Raw genomic sequence first — 21,831 nt, forward strand, 5'->3', positions numbered from 1 at the left:
GTAACACTGAAATAACACAAATAATATAGATGTCTTTTCAGTGATATTTAAGTAGAATTATTTTTAGCTAGTTTGTTTTATGGGAGTGGGAAACTGTGTGTTAAGGTACAGATACTGATATAAATACATGCTGCCTAAAGTTTTTATACTGAAGCCCTTAGTGAAAGATGGTGTTGGAGGCTAAAATTTCTGTACAATGACACAAAGGATCGTTTGAGGCATACAAAATTGTGTTACTGGCATTTTAAGTTGATATAAACAAGAAACCATGTCTGTCCTGCACATCTGTATAGTTTTCACCTCAACCTGAATCTCTGTAAGAAAATCAATAAAACTGCCTGTTGGGGTTGTTTTAATGCAGCTTACCTCTTCTGGGAGCTGCAGCTATAAAGAAGGATTCTGCTGATATTAAAGTGCTGAAAATAAAGTGAAATTTTGGTAAATTTTTGCTGGTTTTAAACCAAAGAAATCTGTTACCTGTTATGACCTCTAAACTTTAAAGGTATTATGCAAAAAATATTCATATGCAGAAATCTGAAAAACAAAATGAGATGCGATTAATCACCTCTCAGAAACAGACTTTAACAAAAGAGTAATTGTGCAATTCAGCTGTTTACAAGTTGAAACTAATATTTCAGGGAAAGATCTAGAGTTTTGGGGGGATTTTTTCCTGACTTATGTAAGAACTTTACCTTTTGAGCTCTATAAAAATATGAACTCTTTCTGGTCAGAGATCCTTCTTTTATGTGTGTGACCTTCTTTTATGACTAGATGACTTATATTAAGAGAATTCATGAATAGTAAAGGATATTGATGCATTTCGTGAGAGGGACAACTCTTGCCTCCAATGGACAGGAAAAGTTTTTCTTTCTATATTTCTTTGAAAGGTATTCTCAAATTACTCTTCTGTTAGCACATGACATACCCATTAGCCCTGCACCTAAGAGAAAATCCAACATCACGGCACCAGCAGATTCAGTGTCTGGTGAAAGTCTGCTTCCTGGTTCTAGACAGTCTTCTCATTGTGTCCTCATGTGACAGAAGGAACAAGGAGCACTCTGGGGTCTCTTTTGCAAGGGCATTAATCCCATTCATGAAGACTCCACCCTCTTGACCTAATCACCTCTCAAAGGCCCTGCCTCCGAATACCATCACATAGGGGATAAAGTTTCAGCATATGAATTTTAGGGGAGCCCAAATATTCAGACAGTAGCACCCCATTAGCGTTGGTGAGTAACTGGCTGCAAGAGGGCATAACCTTCCAGGTGAGGCTGCTCTTAAGCAGCAAAAGGCAGTTTTCTAGAGAAGGAGACAGCTGTGAGCTGATAGCAGCTAAAACTCAGCAGCTGGAGGATGGGTGCCCAGGCCTTATCCACTACGCTAGCAAAAGGATTCTCTTGCATATTGGAAACAGAAACAGGAGTGAGCTCCTGTCAAGAAATACAGCACTGACAACATGACAGCAGTTCACGAGCCAGAAGAAAATTTGAAAATTGACCTGTGAGCTTGAGGCCATGTAACACAGGGCTAGAGATCCCATACCCAACTCCACAGCCCATCACAGCACTCTCCAATAATGGATTCTCTTGACACTGACCTGGAGTCAACAAGAAAAGCTGTATTTTATTAGGTTATGCAATTGAAAAAAGCAGAGCTCTCCAACATTTTTATAGTTTAGTTCCTGAAGTCACCAATCTCTGTAGTTATTTAGAAAAGAAATAGCTCATTTGTGAAAGCGCTGGGTAAATTAGTTAACCAAATATAACCTTGAGAGCATTAACTCTATGGCCATCAGCTTGAAGCACAAGAATCTGTGCACTACAGAAATCAGTACCTTTTTTTTTTTTTTTTTTTTCAGAAATCAGTGCTTTTTTATTTTGGCTGCCTAGTGCAGCCTGCGGGATCCTAGTTCCCCAACCAGGGGTTGAACCCGTGCCCTCTGCACTGGGAGCTTGGAGTCTCAACCACTGGACCTCCAGGGAAGCCCCATCAGAAGTCATTACTTTTTGAACAACAAAGGTGTTTCAGAGAGTCTCACGTTTGGAGACTTAAGATATTATTGTGTCTTGGTTTACTCTCAGGAAGGTTCACAGGAAAGAAAGACTTTGTGGTTTGTTTCTGTTGAACAGATGGTTGATTGTAGGGTTGTAGCACAAACCAGGTAACGGATTGCATCCTTCTCATTGTATTTTCAATAATTGATAGCCTCCTGGCCCCCCCTTACCTGTTATTCCATTAACACCTCCTCAGGTGTCACCTTCCAATGGTTTACCCTCAGGCTGTTTTACAGAGACTCTTAGCATAATTCCGTATATAGCCCATCAAGTATCAAAAGCTGCTTTTGTTGTGGCACAGTGTTCCCTAGAAAAATTTTCCTGTTTTTCTTCTTCAGCACCATAATGCTACCTTTGACTGGGCATTTCTGACGACGAAGGAGTGTTTGAAATATGGAGGAAAGCTCATGGGCAACAACTGTGGTTTTGTTCCTGATATCACTCTCATGTCTTTCATCCTTTTCTTGGGCACCTACACCTCTTCTATGGCTCTGAAAAAATTCAAAACTAGTCGTTATTTTCCAACCACGGTAAGTACCTGAGCTTTAAGTAATTTTCATTGAATTCCCACTGTATTAACAGTAATACAGCTTTACAAAATGAAAAAGGCACCTGTAATTCAACCTTTCCAATATAAATTTGTGCGTTTAAAAAATTGCTTTCCAGTCTGTGTCTATGTGCCTACATATTCTTAATAAAATTGTAGTCTAGCTTTGAAAAACCATCCAAGGATTTTGCTCACATAATTCTACCCTAAATTCTGACTGTTGTAATTCCAAACGTACTGAAAGAAAAAAGTGGGGTGTATTCTATACAAAAACGCACAAGTTAAGAAAAGACCTTCTAAATCCGTAGTGTGTTTAAGTACCTAAGCCAAAACTCTTTTCATATTAATCAGGAAGTTTGACATAGAACTCTGTTCATCAGCTGCACATGAGAGTAACTGAGTAGTTGAATCATGGACTGTAGGAGTAAACTTGAGCCGTGTTACACGAGTACTGGTATAAGATATGAGTGTCATCTGAGCCAAGCTTTCCTTCCCATAGTGACAAACGCCCTACTGTTTGTCACTGAGTTGAGCTGAGTTGTGCAGACACCCCGTCTCCCATTAATATGCTTAGGTGAGCTCAAAGTCAAAAATGTGGTTCCTTGAGAGACTACAAGATAAGACCAACATTTAGTTAATGGCATTTTGTGTTTTTACCTGCAGAACAAAACTAATCCTTTGCTTTACAGTTCAGTTCTCACTGTTTAGGGTGTCAATACTTCTTAGTATTGTTGATTATACCTCATTTTTATCAATGAGCTGCTCTCCACAGCTGAAATCTCATGAATCTCTCCTCCTGTGTTCTTGTAGAAGGAGCAGGAGAACTTTGGGAGACATGAGATGCAGTCGATAAAGTTCCTTTTCTTAATTCCTGGGAAATGAAACTGACAATTAATACGTTCACTTTCAGCTAGGAAATTTTTTGACTCTCTGATATTTCTTTTAAAATGGAAAATAAAGGGAAGGTTTGATGATTGTCTCAATCTGTTTGGATGGCTATAACAGAATACCAGACTGGGGGGCTTATAAACAACGGAAATTTGTTTCTCACAGCTCTGGAGGCCAGGAGGTCCAAGATCAGTGCCAGCATGGTTGGGTGAGAGCCCTCTTGCTGGTTCCTAGCCAGCACCTTTTCACTGTGCCCTCAGGAGGTAGAAGGGCTGGGGAGCTCTGCAGAGTGTCCTTTATAGGAACGCTAATGCCATTCCTGAAGGCTCCATCCTCATGTTCTTCCTAAGGCCTCACCTCCTAATATCATCTTCTTGTGGGTTAGAATTTCAACATATGGATTTTGGAGGGTCGCAACATTCAGACCACAGCTGTAATGAAATGTCCCGAGGTAGCTGGCCCAAAGAATGAAACATTTCCTCAAAGTGAAATGTAGGAAGAAGCGTTCAACTTTGTCTGCCTTAAATGGACATCACAAACTGGTGGTCCACAGGCAGAATTCAGCCCCCAGACATTCTTTGTTTACTTCACAGTTTGTAAACACACACATGCACACACATACACACTTGGAGGCTTAGGTGGAACCTGTCCTTTGCAGGTAGTTACTGTCCTCACGACTCTCTGTTGTCTAAGACTTGGCTGCTTCACACATTCAGATTAAGTGCCTATCCCTGAAGACATTTGAGCTTGTGACACCAGTCCACGCACTGGGAAATGTGCTTACTTGATCCATCTCTTCAGTGGTATATTACGTGTAGAACAGATTCCTGGGTAGAGGTCTTTGAGGGTGATTTCTTCTTCTCTATTGAGGTTTTTCCTTCTTAATTATTAATTCATGGGGCATTGTTTTTTTTGGGGGGGCTCACACTTTGGGAATTATCACCCTTTTTATATCTTTCATTTGCCAAAGTCTGATATTATTTAGGCATAGTAGTAGGTAGAAAGGTAGAAAATTTGTGAAGCACTTGTAAATCATAGTTGGCAAAATAATTTCAACCTTAAGATGAATAGTGATGAATATTTTTTTCCCCCCGGTACGCGGGCCTCTCACTGCTGTGGCCTCTCCCGTTGCGGAGCACAGGCTCCGGACGCGCAGGCTCAGCAGCCATGGCTCACAGGCCCAGCTGCTCCGCGGCATGTGGGATCTTCCCGGACCGGGGCACGAACCTGTGTCCCCTGCATCGGCAGGCGGACTCTCAACCACTGCGCCACCAGGGAAGCCCAATAGTGATGAATTTTAATAGACATCACCTTTTTTTCCCAGCAGTAATTCCCAAATTGATAATAGCTCTTTAGACTAAAAGAAATTGCCCCTTATAAAGAGCCCAAGCAGGTAATTTCTCAGACATTGATAAATGCAATTGAGAAATGTTGAAAAATGTTGAATATGTGAAAATAGAATAATGATAGCATTCTAATTACAATTCCTATTGAGAAGGTTCTTGCATTGTTTACACCAAATTATAAAATAAACAGGCAGGAGAAAATATATGTGATTTCTAAGGAGTGATGTTTCAGTGTGTAGGCTTTCACTCTGTCATCTCCCCTACTTACTTCACGTTTATAGCTAAATAATAATACATAAGTAAATTCATAACATACATACATGAATAATAAGAGCATTTTTTCCCTCTCATTTGCCAAAACATGTTTTCATTTAAACTGTCATTTAAAAGGATGGTCTCTATAGGTAGGAGCACATAGGTTTATAGATTCTTATACTTGTATACTATATTCTACAATGAAAACATATGCTTAAACATGGTAAGTTAGATAGTCCTTGACTACTGTGACAGTAATCAAGCCTAACTGTTACTGCTTCCTCGTTCACACCAACAGTTTACGTGAAACCTCTAAAATTGCAAAATGCTAATACTGGATGGCAGTGTCCTTGCCGTACAAAATGTCCGATTCTCCTTTAACTTACACAGTCATTGCTATCTTGCACTCTCATTTCCAAACTGTTGCATGAGTTGTTAGTCGATGAAGACTGTAAACTTCTGGGAAACTGTTATACTTCTATTTTACTCCTCACATCAATTAGCACTAGGTTGGATGCAGGCTAGTACTCAATATTTGTTGACTAGTGGAAACCAGTCAAGTAGAGATAAATGCTGCAATTTATGGAAAGAGCACAGATGTAGGAACCCAGAAGCAGTAGATGCTAGTGCCAGCACTGCCATTAACTAACCGTGCGCCCTTTGATAGCTAAATGTGGACTTTAGTGCACACGCGTAAAGGGAGAGACTTAAAGAAATTAATAGATGACAGTTAACATCCTTTAAACTCTAGTATTCTATAATTTTAAAGAGAGTTTTCTGATTCCATCTCCTAAAATAAGTTCTCTGTATTCAACTTGTGCTTATAGCAATGATCAGGACTTACAGGTTCCCAAAAGCTCATTATCTTCTCCATCTTTATGCCAGGTCTGCTTTTGCAGCTGCTGCCAGCCTCTCTCTGTGGATGATCCACAATCGCCGTGTAGCAAATTCAAAACGTGGGGCTGTCTTTCCACAGTGGAACGTCCTTATCTTCTGGTACTCCTTACCTCAGCTAATAATATCACCTCTCTTCACAGCCACCCAAGATCAAAATCTTAAAATCATACTTGGTGTATCAGCCAGAGTCCCAGCAGGAAGCAAATTATACACTCAAATTAGGATAGTCTGAGGGGTTTAATGAAAGCATCATTTGCAAAGGTGAGATCAGGTTTAGGGAAGCGGCAAGGGAGAGTGTAGTGTCTGGTAGCAGTGGGACTGTTACTATCCCTCACTCAAAGAATGTGGGAAAGGAGTGGTTGCTGGAACCTGGGGAAGACAAAATGGTAGAGAGAGCTTTCCTGAAAGGCCCCATGACTTTGGATTGAGGGGTTTAGCCAGTCTGAGGCAACCTCAAAGGGATATAGCTTTGGGAATCAATGCTCTGACCTCTCTCTTCCCCCCATGGCCTGCCCAGGCTGAAGGCTCCTGGAATCTGGAGAGCACATGAGCCTATTGTAGACCACACAGGTCAGCCTCCCAAGGCAGAGAGCCTGGTGGAAAAGAGTAGAAATGGATCTGGTATGATAAAAGATGATATCCATCGTATTTACCTTTCCAAGTTTTTCTTTATCAAGTTAAACTCGTCAGCCCCCTCGATTATCCTGCTATAATCGCTCTCCTTTATATGTACACTTATGCTCCCCTAGTTCAGTCTCTCATTGCCTTTGCCTAGACCAGGGTTGGTTATCCACTCTTCCCCTCCCTCATGAAGCCACTGGCAGTCCATAAGTGTGAACACTTAAGATGAAACAGTTTGCCTTTGCTAGCCTGTCCATCAGGAATTTGATTTGTCTGTCAGGCACTTCCAGAGAGCCCTAATGCTCAGTGGAACAGGTTGGAGTACAGTACCCCACTGACTGCCCCCTTTGTGCTCCCCACCCCTTTTAGAGGGGTGCATTAGTCTGTTATCCCATACATTTACTCTTCTGTTACATCGGCCTCAAGTCTTTTGCCAGTGTTTTGGCATCCAGACTTCCTGAAGGAGCATCACAGCATAATCTGTGGTCTTCTGTGGCAGATGGCCTGGGGTATTACTAGGAAATGTTCTTCCAGAGTCCCCTACCGACAAGTGGTGGTGCTCACGGAGCAGAGATGCCATCACTGCAATATGTAGTGGCAAAATGAAAGCAGTCAGCTTGAAGATGGAGCAGGATTGTGATTAGTATAACTCATAAAGCCACAGAGCCTCTGAATTAGGCAGAATTATTGATACTTAATATAGTCAGATGCAGTGTGGCTGGTTGATGTATGTAATTGGCATGAAAATGTTTTTCTTAAGGATCTACTTAATTTCCTCTTTTTCCTCCCCTTGGAAAAAGTAAGAGTTCTAACACGCCCATGAATTGATGTAATGGTAAGATTCTTTAATATCCTCCTGGTTGTTATTGTCATTTAAATAGAGAAGATCAGAAAGTGCCAGGTACTGTTAATAACTTTGGCAACTTCTGTGGTTTATTTAGATGACATTTGAGCAGAATGTTCTTTGATATCCTTCTTAAAAAAATAACAGTATTCTAAATTCTATAGTTAATTAGTATATTCATTCAATATTGAAAAAAATTATTTTGAGTCTGATGTGTGCTTGATACAACACTGGATGGTAAGGCTACAAAAACAAGTAATTCATGGGCCTGGAATATAGTAGAAACTTAATATGTATTTGTTGAATAAGTTAGATTTTTTGAGTTTTTAAATGGGACGATTCATTTTGATCCTTCTGCCCTGTTCATGCTTACTGTCTACTGTAGGATCACACTTTGGTGACTTCATGTGACCTAAGTAAATTGATGGTGGTCTTTGAGGAGCTGGCTTTATGGGTGAGAAAAAAGTGTAGGGCTTCAGGAATTTCAGTGAAAACACAATGAGCATTTTAGTTAGGTGACACGTTAGTTTTTATCCATATAAAACACAGTTTAGGATTCTACGGTTAGCTGTATTTTTGGAACCAGGATTCTTAGTTGGCCTTTTGGCCTGTGACAATTCTATTAATGTTGGATGTGTTTAGTTTAGTTTATAAACAACTCTTTACAAGAATCAGGTAGCATCCCTACTCTGTTTTCTTTTTCTCTCAGAAATTTTTTTGGTGAATGGTAAAAACTATCAAATTGAAACAAATAATGTATCCAAATATGAGGAAGAAATAGTGGGCCTGTATTCTTTGTCCCATCCTAGTGTTAATAATACTGGGTGACATTTGGCTGGTTCTTGCAGAAACATCAGACCACATCCTGCCATTGAAGCTCATTTGGAAAATGACTTTGCTTGTCAGTGAAAGGGAATCAGATTTTCAAATTCTTGTGTTATTTTGTACCAAGGAAAATAATTTTTAAAGTCAAATTTGTTTTTAATTCAAAACTCACTTTCATATTTTTTTTCTTAAGAATGACAGAGGGTAATAGGTTCTGAACACAATCCAATCTGTTCAACATTCAACAAAGATTACAAATACTTAAGTTTTTGTGGATGTATAACAAAAAACACAGTCAACCTGAATTGAGCCCAAAGAAAAAAAAGGTTGGGAGCATTGTTTGGCCAAAGTGTTTTTGAGAGTTTTGTTTGTTTGCAAAGTCCCTTTTGCCGTGTGATGTGAGAGGTTTTAATGTCAGCATAGAGGTAGTCTGTGGACAGAAGTCATTTTGACCGTGGTACCTTGTTGGTCAGAAGCACCATACAAAAGTCACCAGCATTGAAATCTATCCATTAACACAAAATGATCTCCTGCTCCATTTCTAGACTGTCTCATTTATACATATGACTTACCAGTTCTTTTTAAATTTAAAATTTTGTACCTTAATGTAAATTATAAAACCACCTTCCTTTTAAAGCCCTTTATTGTAATGGTTTTGGGGGGATATATCCAAGAAGACCTTATTAGAGGATCAAGAAATTTTGACACTTGGGTCTTAATCATTGAATTTTAGTATTAGGACTTTGAATACCATCTAGTCCATCGTTGCCTCTTCATTTCTGACAAGCACTCATCTGTGGGCTGCTCAAATGCTTCCCGGAACAGGAACTTCACATCTCCGAAGGCATTCCTGATAGAAAACACAAACCTGCCTTTCCACAGCCTCCTCCTCGGGGTCTGCCGTTGCCCTCGAAGCTACACAGAACAAGTTTAGTCTTTCTTTTCTATGACAGATTTCACATATTTGAAGGCAGTTTCTCCCTACAGCTTCTTTAGGCCTCCTATCATTTTGTATGAGATGTGATTTCTGGACTCCTATTCCACTGGCCATCCGTCTCTGAGTCAGCTCCAGATTTTCAGTTTCTACTTAGAATATAGTGACCGGATTGGGACATAGTATTTCCCAGGTGATTTACTCATTTGCTTCTGGCACTCACGCATTTGGGTCTTTTGTTCTACTGCTCAGTTTGAGGCAGAATAGAGGAAGAGGCCCATGGCTGCTAAAGTCTCCTTAGCTTCCCTGCTGAACCACTTGATTAGGCCTACTCCCCTCTGTTCCCTGCTTGGAAAAACAATTTTTTTTTCTAGTAGACTTTCACTGGCTCTTAAGCCCCGCCTAGATAAATTGCCCAATCCAATTCCCTTCTTTGTTCCCTGAATTTCTCTGACTTTTGAGCTTATGGCATTAAAATCCTGGAGTCTAAATCAGACTTTCCTTTTATTGAATTCTAATTATAGTGGGTATTATTGATTCAAAATACGGTGTATTATGATTGCTGTACTGATATTAATGCTTATTTCTTTTATAGTGCTGTATAGCATTGGCTATGGGGGGAAGGGGATCAAATTTTTAAACTTTCATAGTATTTTGTGCCTTTTCATGACTGCCAAAGACACATATTTGTCTGACACACTTTTTTTTCATCTAGAATAAATGCGTTTTTACACTGTTGTTTAGCATTTTCCAAGCACGGCGATCATGCGAGGAATTGACATCCTGAATTAATATTTATTGAGAACCCCCAGAGTGCCTGCTGCTGTAGTTGTCTCTTTATAACAGCTCCATCCATTGAGAACTGCTCTGCAGGCTCACAGCCTTTCCCCCCAGTTAATTTAGGAACAGCTGCAGTCCTTGCAAAGTGAAAACCAAATATCCTCTGGGGCTTCAGAGGAACCCAATTCATTTTTTTCCCCTGTAAATTAACTAGCTTCTCACTGTTGGTGTCTCAACGATTATGACTCTCTTAATAACTAATACGGTACCATCCTTCATGAAGAGTATGTGTATAATAGATTTATTAGATAGTTATTTGAATTTCCCTTCCCATCCACTTAATTTCCTCTTTGCTTTGATAGTTTAAATATTTAAGCTGGTTGCTTTTTATTAGATTGAGATATTTTTTAACTCTGCAGAGGACAGAAATATTTTTCTCCTCTCCAATTTTATAATTAAAAAATGGTAAACAAAAATAAAAGAGCTCAAAACCATTCTGGTATATAAGAATCTTAGTTGAAACACACTTTCCTTTTCCTCATTCATGAATGGAGGTAGGAATTATTATATGTCATAGCACATCTGTGTACCACTCCAAAAAAAACCAGCAAACTTTTTTATAGTTAGTCTTTGATATATATTAGTTAACTTGTGTTTCATTTAGATTGTGATAGTTTATATTCTTAGGATATTGAAGTGTGAGCCTAGAGAGACTTAGCATTTGATTGGATGGACCCATTAGTTATGCCGTTTGTCCAAGCTAAAGTTGAGGCCTCTGAATCCACAGGATTGGGCATGAAATCTTGTGGGAACAGTTTTCTCATGAAAACTTTGGCACTTCTAATCATTACCAGTAATAGCTAGTAGGGAAGTAGGGACTATGGGTTTCTAATTTGATTTATTTATATATTGACACATAAAAGGGTACTGTTGTGGAGTTTTTGCAAGAGATCGAGTTTGATGAAAAGGGAAGATAAAATAAACTAAAAACTGAAAGGAAGTTCATACATGTTTCTTTTGCTAAATGTGTTTGGAAAGGTAAGAAGGACCCAAATAGAGTGATTCTTACTTCCTTAAAGTCCGATGCCACGCTACTGTACCTGGGTCCTAGAGTGTATCTAGTAAGCTTGTATACTCAATGCTTGACATTTTTCAGGCAGTTCAAATTAAAGTTTAATTTTAGTACAGGGTAAGACCTGAAGAGCCTGCTAAAATAGCACCCCTACCTGCCTTTGCTAATTAGAGGATTTAGAGTTGAATACAAAAGTGGCCTGGGAAAAATCAATTTCCTTGACTATGAAGTTCAAACCAGATCCACTATCTTAGGAATGAATGTCTTACAATAAACACTCTTCAGGAGTGATTTCTGATGTACCTGAACTGTATTGTACAATTTAAGGGGAAGGAAGGGGAAATAGAAGTGAGTATAACTGTACAGAACATATCACCCTAGCTGTGATTTGTAATAAGGTTAAGCAATATTATTAAGAGTATCTTTCTTTCCCCATAATTTTAAGAAATGTAATCCTGAATTATTAGCATTTGACTTTTTAGCTACTGTTATACCTATAGTATAATAGTGCCACACTTGACAAGAATGCCATTGCCAAGGGGTTCTACCAAATTTATATATAATATAAATATATTATATATAAATTTGTGAAACTAATAATTAAACTTAAACTGTTTATTTTATTTTTTCAATTTATTTAATTTATTTATTTTTGGCTGCATTGGGTCTTCATTGCTGCGTGCGGGCTTTCTCTAGTTGCAGCGAGCGGGGGCTACTCTTCGTCTCTGTGTGTGGGCTTCTCATTGTGATTGCAGTGGCTTTTCTTGTTGCAGAGCACGGACTGTAGGCATGTGAGCTTCAGTAGTTGTGGCTCGCAGGCTCAGTAGTTGTGGCGCACGGGCTTAGTTGCTCCGCGGCATGTGGGATCTTCCCGGACCAGGGCTTGAACCCGTGTCCCCTGCATTGGCAGGCAGGTTCTTAACCACTGCGCCACCAGGGAAGCCCAAACTATCTGTAGTTTCCCGTGGCTGCTGTATCAAATTACCACAAACACGATGGCTTAAAATAACACATTTACTGTCTTGAGATCTGGAGGTCAGAAGTCTGAAATATATCTCAGCGAGCTAAAATCAAGGTGTTGGCAGGGCTGTGTTCTTTCTGAAGCCTCTGGGGGAGACTATCTTTCCTTGCCTTTTCCAGCTTCTAGAGGCTGCCCACATTCCTTGGTTCTTGGCCCTTTTCCTCCATCTTCAAAGCCAGCAGTGACCAGTCAAGTCTTTCTCACGCTGCATCACTCTGACACAGATTCTCCTGCCTCCCCTTTCACTTACAGGGATTCTTGTGATTACACTGGACCTACTGGAATAGTCCTGGATGGTTTCCCTAATCGCGAGGTCGTCTGATTAGTAGCCTTAATTCTGTCGGCAACTCTGATTCTCCCTAGCTGTGTAACATTACATATTCACAGGTTCCAGGAATTAGGCATCTTTAGAGGGGAATTACTCTGCCTTCTACATTATCCGACCTAAATTTTAACATGATTATTCTGGGTGATACCTTGGCAGTGTCCTCAAGTTGGTGAGTATAGAGACAGGAAGCAGGAACCATATGAGATAAAGTGGTGGTTTAGATAAGGGTGGGGATAGCAATGGAGGTGATGAGAAGAGACAGGATCCCAGATATGTTTTGAACGTAATTTGCTGACCTGTTGGATGTAGGATGTGAGAGAAAGAGAAGAGTTGCATGGATAGTCCAAAGTTTTGGGCCTAAGCGATAGGAAAAAAATAATGTGCCGTTAATTAAAATGAAGAAAACTACTGAAAAAGCAGGTTTAGGGCTTCAGTGCTTGGTTTATGGAAGCCTGAGAATGACTCCTCTCCTAAGTAAAGAAGCAGCATTTCCCCGGTGCCTGGTAGTGATTCCAGTCAGGCAGATCTGTCCCCTAGAAGGGCCAGAGGTGCGGGCCCTAGGGGCATTTCTACCAAGAAATGGCCAGTTGGATTCATTTGCTACCCTCTACTTCCCTTCTCCTGTTTATGGGGGGGAGAAAAGGAGGAGCAGTGCCTTTTTAATAACCATTACCCTCTTTAGAAAGAATAACTTGTAGAATATCTGAGCTGTCAACAAGTTGGATCTGCTGAGTAAGGATTGGGAGGGTGATAAAGAAGAGAGAACTTCTTTTTTGCCTTGGCAGTGACCTCTGGTCTTGCAGTGATTCATGACCTACCGGACCAGAGAGGCTGCTGTAACATCTTAATATACTCCTGAGCCTGTTTCAGCAATGACCATCTCTTGCCAGACCATCCTGAGCTGCCCGTGTGAAAATTTACTTGCACAAAACTTAAGAAAATGGGTGTTTCCTCCCGTATTGAGCCCCTGGGAAGCATCCTTTTTCTGCAGGGATTCCAGATACTTCCAACCAAAATGAGCTCTGAGTGGCAGTTTCATATTATTACTGGGTTTTTATTTCTTGTTTCTTGGAATTCAAGATTTCTTTCAGAGACCTCCTGACAGTAGATTATTTAGTTATTCCAGTGGTTTCTGCAGCCAAAGAGGCTTTGTGGAACTTGAAATAACCTGAGTTAATGTATATTAGGAGAGTTTGTGATGCTGCAGGTGCTATGCTAAAAAGCACTTTCATGGCTTATCCTATGTAATTCTTATGACAGACCAATGAAGTTGTAGAGATTATCTTGGCTACATTTTGCAGTTGGAGTAATTAAAGCTAAGAAAGGATAAGTATTTACAAGTAGGAAATAATGGTACTGGAGTTCCAACCCAGGTAATCTGACTATAGAAACTGTGTGCTTCTAACTGCTGTACTATATGTTTTCCCCAAATTGATTCCTGCCATCTGTTTGTGCTTGGTGTTAAATTGCCCCTAAAAGTCCCATAGCTGGCTCTCTGCTCCTCTGTGTGTACTTCTCCAGAAAGCTAAACCAGTCCTCCAAGAGGGAAAGGAACTTCTGGCCAAATGGCCATCTTTGATCCTGCTGCTAGTACCCAAGGCTCCTGATACCTGGTCACGGTCAAGAATTGAGCACTACCGGGCTTCCCTGGTGGCGCAGTGGTTGAGAGTCCCCCTGCCGATGCAGGGGACACGGCTTCGTGCCCCGGTCCGGGAGGATCCCACATGCCACAGAGTGGCTGGGCCTGTGAGCCATGGCCTCTGAGCCTGCACGTCCGGAGCCTGTGCTCCGCAACGGGAGAGGCCACAAAAGTGAGAGACCCGCGTACCGCAAAAAAAAAAAAAAAAATTGAGCACTACCATGTCCTTTACCATGTCCTTCACACCCACATCTCCAAGTAATTCCATTCTCCACTTCAGTTTCTATTGAACACCTGATTGCAGTAGTCCTACTACTCTTTCCAAAGACCCTCTATCCTGAGAATTGTGCAGCCACTCAGCCCATCACTGATCTCTCTTCACCTAGCAGCACCAGAAAGCTGACTGCTTACTCTGAGATTACGGTATCACTGCTGAATAAATCCTGATTTCGTTTAGGAGCAGCCTTCCTCATGTATGACTTGACTGTGAACTTCATGAAGACATGGATTGTGTCTGTTTTGTTTACTGTGGTATCCCTAGTGCCAAGCAAAGTATTAGGTACTTACAGTTGGCCCTCCGTTTTCACGGAAGAAGAAGCCGTGAATACAGAGGGCTGAATATGCTAAGTAAATTTTTGTTGAATGATCAAATTATGCACAACCATGTGTACATACCTTACAGAGAAGCTCAGCTGTCTGTGCTATAGTAATGCTCGTAGGCCATTGTCAGTGCCGCTAGACACTGCAGAGGAACCGCCAACCAACTAAATGGTCCTATGTTCCGGTACTGACACAGAAATGGCCATTCTGCACCCACTCCATGGGAAAGGTTTGGGTTTAATGCACTCCCATAAAACCCAGCCCTTGTCCTGACCAGAGGCAGGTACTTAGGAAGTTTAGGTGACCACACTTAAGAAGTGGTGGAGAAAGAGATGCTCCACATACAAGAGATTTTAAGCACTAGCATAGAGTGAAAAATATTTTCTTTGGCAAAGTTAGTGAAACCATCAGATTTCTGTCTTTCATCACTTTTTTTTCTCTGAGGTTTTAAGCCCATTCATTGGACTGGAACTGTAACACTTTCCCTGCTTGGTTCTTGGAGTTTTCAGGTTACCCGTGGAATTTATCTTGCTCTGTACTCACAACGCTACCTCCCAAGTAATAAACAGAATTCTGAATTTTTGTGCAGATTTTATAATATGCCTTGAGATTTCATCCTTATTCCGGTCTCCTTTGTATTGCATACAGGAAGAGTGTTTGTACAGTACTTCAAGGATATATTATCTTTGATTCCCCTCCCCTGCCTACACACACACACACACACACACACACTCTCTCTCTCTCTCTTTCTCTCTCTCTCTCTCTCTCTCTCTCTCTCTCTCTCACCTGTTCTGTGCAATTAGATTATTTCTGGCCAGGTAAGAAAGTGATGCAAAAGCAATTTTAAAAATAATCTCTCTGCAGTACGACACCTCCTTTAATTTGTTAATAAAGCTGTTAGTATAAACTGTTAGGAAATATAGAATTCTTCATTCACTTCAAACAGAGGCAGATATATATATCCAGTGCCTAATGGTCCCTGGTTTCTTTTTTATTTTCTCAGGCAAGGAAACTGATCAGTGACTTCGCCATTATCTTGTCCATTCTCATCTTTTGTGTAATAGATGCCCTGGTAGGTGTGGATACTCCAAAACTGATTGTGCCAAGTGAGTTCAAGGTAGGTGAACTTGTCTTTTGGTCATTCCTGGAATTCTTCGGTTTTCTTTCCTTTCCCCTATTCTAGTTTGTTGTATTTCTCTTTGAGTTAGTTTTGTGCAATTGTCCGTTTCTTTATTTTATAAATGATCAGTTGCTAGGTGCATATATACATTTTGTCTATTTTTTCACTAAAATTAAATGCCTGACCAGGACTAAATGCAAGGTTCACATTATATTGATTTTTATTGGAAATACCTTATGGTAACATTATAAACTCTGCTTTATATTTTTAGAGTATTTAAAAATATCCAGAGTATTTTCAACTGGATATTTCAAGGTTATCAACTTATAACCTTGACCCATATAATAATTCTAGGTTGCAATGTAACTACCATCATCCTGATTTTATGAAGTTGAGATTGAAGCTTATAAAAATTAAGTAAAATACCTAAGGTTACATTACTAATTCAGTGCTCTTTTCCTGCCACCAAACTACCTGCCATATACACACATGTGTATATATAATGTGCATTTTAATTATTACAAAGATATAGGAATTATTCATTTTATAAACCTGTGGGTATGTACAAGCCTAATGGGTAATATTTACATTTCATTCATTCTTAAATATCCCTATCTAATTTTTCACCACAAGTCTTTCACTTATTTTCTAGAACACTCCTAACCTCTCTCTCCATCACTGAGAACCATATATTTGCTAAGAAAAATTAAACGAACTGCAGTTTTAGCTTAATGACTACCTGATGAGGAAGGGATGTCTGTGTTATAGCAAACAAAATGTTTTTTGCATTTTCTCTGCCATGATATATTTATTAGCAAAGGTAAGTACTCATTTATTCAGTCATTAGTTAAGTCAATATTTATTGAATGCTTGCTTTGAGTCAAGCCCTATACTGGGAATTTGAAATGCATTGAAGAGCAAGACAAAGTTCCTTTCCTTATAAGCTCACAACCTGGTAAAGGTAGTAAAATGTGAATAGATTCAGTGATGGAGTTATGAGCAAAGTGAGACAGAAATATCTTCAGAGGAGAAGTGAAGCTTTCTTCATACTAATTGTGGAGAAAATAATTCATAGTTAGGATTCTGTTTTAGTTTATTTATATTGTTTAAAGTTAGGAAAAGAATAGGAAAATATGAAAATAAGAAAGATCAGGGTATTTAAATAAGCTTAATTATAACATAAAATATTTGTAGCTTTATATGTATTATATCATGAAACGATTGCAATTTGGCAGTAGTAAAAACAACTTCTGTATAATTGCTAAAACCCATGAACAAAATTCATGGTTGTTTTGTAATTTCTTGCCTACCTCCTTACTGAATATTACATTTGGGTTTTTCTTATGGCTACCCCTTAAACTTAAATCACTTTCTTCCATCCTGATTCTTATCTTGGAGCATCCTAAATGTGAAAATTGGCATTTACTTCTTTTCCATCACTGTATATCCTCAGTTTCCTTCATTTAAAACATTGCCTTAAAAATAACCTCCTTTAGGAAGTTCTTGCTGAATAATCTTTGTACAAGCTATCAGTAAAACTATCTCTGTTTTTTAATATGTTGGCTCTCCATATATAAAAGTGTGTCTCCCCCACTGATTTTTCACCAAGTAGTATGTATTAATATTGTTTTAAAAAATGTTTTCTCTCTACTTAAAGCCAACAAGTGTAAACCGAGGTTGGTTTGTTCCACCATTTGGAGGAAACCCCTGGTGGGTGTACCTTGCAGCTGCTATACCTGCTTTGTTGGTCACCATTCTCATTTTCATGGACCAGCAAATCACAGCTGTGATTGTAAACAGGAAAGAACATAAACTCAAGGTAAATCTTCATAATAATGGTTATCACTGCCTTCTACTTTCTTTTTTGGTGCTTGAAAATATTAAATGCTTCAAAATCAAGATAGTTTTATGGGAATTACAGCTCATGTTCTTTAAAGACTTCGCAGAGTCATAGATCATCCTGTGTGGACACATCTTCTCAATATAATACTTTTGGAAGACCTCATTTAAACCTGAAAAAGTTGTTTCAAATCATATTTTCTTCACCATCTGAGAGGGCAATATAAACTGTTTACCGCTCAGCCACTGTTATCCTTCATCTGATTTTAATACGGTAACTGTCCTTAGTGAAGACAAAAACAAATGCTTTCTCTGAAACTATTGAGATAAACTATTGAGATAAAAATATGAGTTTTCTTCTTTAACCTGTTGACTTGGTGAGTCATATTAATAGATTTTGTACTGTTGAACCAACTTTGAAACCTGGCAGATATATAGTTTCTTTCTTACACACAATTGAACTTGGTTTGTTAATATATATATTATAATATGTAATATAATATATATTGCTTATATATGTATATGTACATATTTATGTGTATATATGTATATATATATGTGTGTGTGTATATATAGGATTTTTGCATCTCTGTTTAAGAGTGACATTGGCCTGCATTTTTCCTTTCTTATATTGTCCCTGTCTGGTTTTGGTATCAGAAATATACTATCCTTATAAGATGAGCTGGAGAGTATTTCTCCTTCTATTCCACTCCCATCCCATTCTCTGAAATAGAATATAATAGTCTCTTTATTGTGTATAATATGTCAATTATCTTTTCTTTGAATGATCAGACAAGTTGTTAAAATACCTGGGCCAGGTGGTTTCTGTATGGAACTGTAAAACTGGTGATCAAAATGTTTTAATGGCTATGAGACATTCAGAATTTCTATTTTTCAATTTTAGTAACTTATACTTTTTAGATTTTCCCTTTTTTCTTCTATTTTAAAATTTATTGCAATGTTGTTTATAACATTATCATTTGTCATTTTTGTAATCTGAATCTGTTATTTTTCCCTTTAAAATCTTAATATTATTATTGGGCTTCCCTGGTGGCACAGTGGTTGAGAGTCCGCCTGCCAATGCAGGCGACACGGGTTCGTGCCCCCGTCCGAGAAGATCCCACATGCCGCGGAGCGGCTAGGCCCGTGAGCCATGGCCGCTGAGCCTGCGCGTCCGGAGCCTGTGCTCTGCAACGGGAGAGGCCACAACAGTGAGAGGCCCGCGTACCACAAAAAATATATATATATATAATTGATTTGTGCTTCTTATTTTTCTTGATCAATCTAGCCTGAGGTTTGTTAATTTTATTGGTCTTCTTTCAAAGAAACAATTTTTTACTATATTGATTTTCTATACTATGTCTTTGTTTTTTGCTAATATTTGCTTTGTTTTAAAACCATGTTATTAAGAACATCTACATTTATAGTTTATCTTTTTAGTGAATTGAATTTTTATATGACTCTCTTTGTTTCTAGTAATGCTTTTTGCCTTAAAGATTAATTTATTTTGTACTAATAAATCTGTGGTACCTTATGTGTATTCATTCTGTTATTTTCAATATACCTTGTATCTTGTGTCTGTAGATAACCCATGGTTGGACTTTTAAAACAATCCAGTTTTACAATCTTTACTTTTAAATTTAATCCATTAAAATTGATGGTGTTGAGTGATAGATTTCGGATTCATCTTTAGCACATTATTTTTGCTTTCTGTTTCTATAACTTTATGTTCTTTCTTTTTTATTCTCCTTTTTTGTCCTGTTTTAGGTTGGTACAGGTTTGTTTTTCATATTTTCTGCTTTCTACATTTTTTTCTGTTAGGGTGGAAGTTACATACTTTATCTTTTAGTGATTATGTTGCATATTTTAATATGCATTTTTAAGTTCCAAAGTTAGTCAGTATTTTTACACTTCTCCTGAATAATGCTAAGAGCTAAGGAATGCTTTAAGTTTGATATTCCTTCCCATATCATATTCTGTTAATACCCAGAGTTTATTGCTACCTGAATTTTAAAATCCAATTAATTAGACATGGTCAAGATTTTTAGAATTACAAAGAAGTTTTCTTTTTTTTTTTTGCACTTCAGACCTTCCTTTTCAGAATATTTTTCATTAGACTGAATTATTTCCCTTAAACAGTACTAGTTTACCAGACTTTTGAAATTTTCTCCTTTGAACGTCTTTGGGAGGTAAACTCTCTCATTTATGTTTGCCTGAAAATGTTTCTCTTATCCTCATTCTTGAAAGGTGGTTTCTCTGGATGTATAATTTAGGTTGAAAGCTATTTTTTTTCCAGCATTTAGAATCTATTTTCAATTATTTTTGACTTCCATAAAAGTGAACTGTCAGTATAATTCTCATTGCTTTGTAAGTGATCATTCTTTTCTTTTGGGTGCTGTAGCATTTTCTTTTTGTCTTTATTTTGGAGTTTTATTATAACTTACATAAGCACAGATTTCTTTTTATTATTATTGGATTACTGGGCTTCCTGAATCTTCCTGTCTTTTATCAGTTATGGAATTTTGTAATTCTTTGACTCTTTCAATCTCTAACACATCCTTCTGGAATTACAGGTAGAATTTTATTGTACATCCCCATCTTGTGCCCCAATTCTACTAAACTGTTTTGTTTTCACATTTACTATCTTCAGTATCTGTGCTATATTTTGGATAATTTCTTCAGATCTTTCTACTAATTCTTCTGTTGGTTGTATTCTACTACCAAACCACTCCATTGAATTTTTCCTTTCAAGAATTATAAATTTTTTTATATTTAGAAGTTCTGTTTTGTTCTCTTCTAAATCTTCTTGTTCAATTTTGATAATCCCCTTCTTTATTATTCTTCCATATACTCTTTATTTTATATATATATTTGCTGTCTTTGTGGGTTTGATTCTGAACTTTGTTTTCTCAGCTCTTACCCGTAGTGTCTTTCTTCGTCATGTATTTAGTGCTTTTCTTTTTTTAAAAAAAAAATGTGAGCTAATAATCTTCCTATGAAATGCTTCAGAGCCTTCCAGAGATTTTATTTGCTTCTGGGAGATATAGGAGAGTCCAACCAACCTGGGAACACTTTTTTAAAAATTTATTCCCATGAAAAAAATCTTTTATTATGGAAAAGTTGTAAACATACACAAAAGAAGACAGAATAGTGTAACTCAGTATTTATCACCCAACTCTAACAATTAACAACTCCTGTCCAATCTTGTATCATTTAAATTTCCATGATCTTATCCCCTTCCTATAATACTTTGAAGTAAGTGTAGACAGCATTCCATATTATCCATAAATTTTGGACTATGTATTTCTAAAGATAAGATCTCTTTTGAGATCTCTTTTGAAAGGCATGACCACAATACCATTATCAGTCTAAAAGTTAACAAAATTCCTTAATATCATCAAAAATCCAGTCAATATTTAAATTTGCAAATGTGTCATATATATATTAAACTTTAAAAACATAATGTATTTGTTTAAATCAGGATCCAAATAAAGTTCAAACATTATCTTAAGTCTTTCATAAACTTTTATTTATTATTTATTTATCTTTGGCTGCATTGGGTCTTTGTTGCTGCGCACGGGCTTTCTCTAGTTGTGGCGAGCTGGGGCTACTCTTCATTGCGGCGCACAGGCTTCTCATTGCAGTGGCTTCTTTTGTTGCGGAGCACGGGCTCTAGGCACGTGGGCTTCAGTAGTTGTGGCTCGTGGGCTCTAGGGTGCAGGCTCAGTAGTTGTGGCACACGGGCTTATTTGCTCTGTGGTACGTGGGATCTTCCCAGCCCAGGGATTGGGCCTGAGTCCCCTGCACTGGCAGGCGGATTCTTAACCACTGTGCCACCAGGGAATCCCCTAAGTCTTTCATAAACTATCAGTCCATAGATTCTCCCCTCCATCTATCTGTTTGTTTCCCCTTGTAATTTATTTGTTGAAGATAACCAGGTTGTTTTTCTGTTTATCTTTTGCTGTATAACAAGCCTCCTGAAAACTTAACAACTTAAAACAACAATTTATTATTATTTCTCATGTTTCTTTGGGTTGACAGGGTTCAGATGGATACTTCTTGCTTGAGGTCTCTCCTGCAGTTGCAGTTAGATAGTGGCCAGGGCTGATGTCATCTAAGGGTTGACCGGACTGATTAACATGTCTCACATACCTTGATATTCCTTGGTGTGTCTGCCTGACTCTCTCTCTCTCTCTCTCTCTCTCTCTCTCTCTCTCTCTC

At 38.4% G+C, this 21,831-nt stretch overlaps 1 protein-coding gene across 5 annotated transcripts in view; it reads left to right on the forward strand.

Annotated features, from left to right (window-relative positions):
- SLC4A4 (solute carrier family 4 member 4) overlaps positions 1-21,831 on the forward strand; it is a 295,337-nt gene that overhangs the window by 236,835 nt on the left and 36,671 nt on the right. For 4 of the 5 annotated variants that reach the window (XM_024754102.1, XM_024754101.1, XM_024754105.1 and 1 more), the window contains exons 15-17: positions 2,393-2,584; positions 15,655-15,768; positions 17,429-17,590. In XM_024754102.1, the coding sequence (XP_024609870.1) occupies positions 2,393-2,584; positions 15,655-15,768; positions 17,429-17,590 (468 nt within the window). The remainder of the gene's footprint in view (positions 1-2,392; positions 2,585-15,654; positions 15,769-17,428; positions 17,591-21,831) is intronic. The other variant, XM_024754104.1, reaches the window with a different exon arrangement.

The sequence above is a fragment of the Neophocaena asiaeorientalis genome, unplaced genomic scaffold (assembly GCF_003031525.2).
Source record: "Neophocaena asiaeorientalis asiaeorientalis breed wild unplaced genomic scaffold, Neophocaena_asiaeorientalis_V1.1 scaffold148, whole genome shotgun sequence".
Lineage (NCBI taxonomy): Eukaryota > Metazoa > Chordata > Mammalia > Artiodactyla > Phocoenidae > Neophocaena > Neophocaena asiaeorientalis.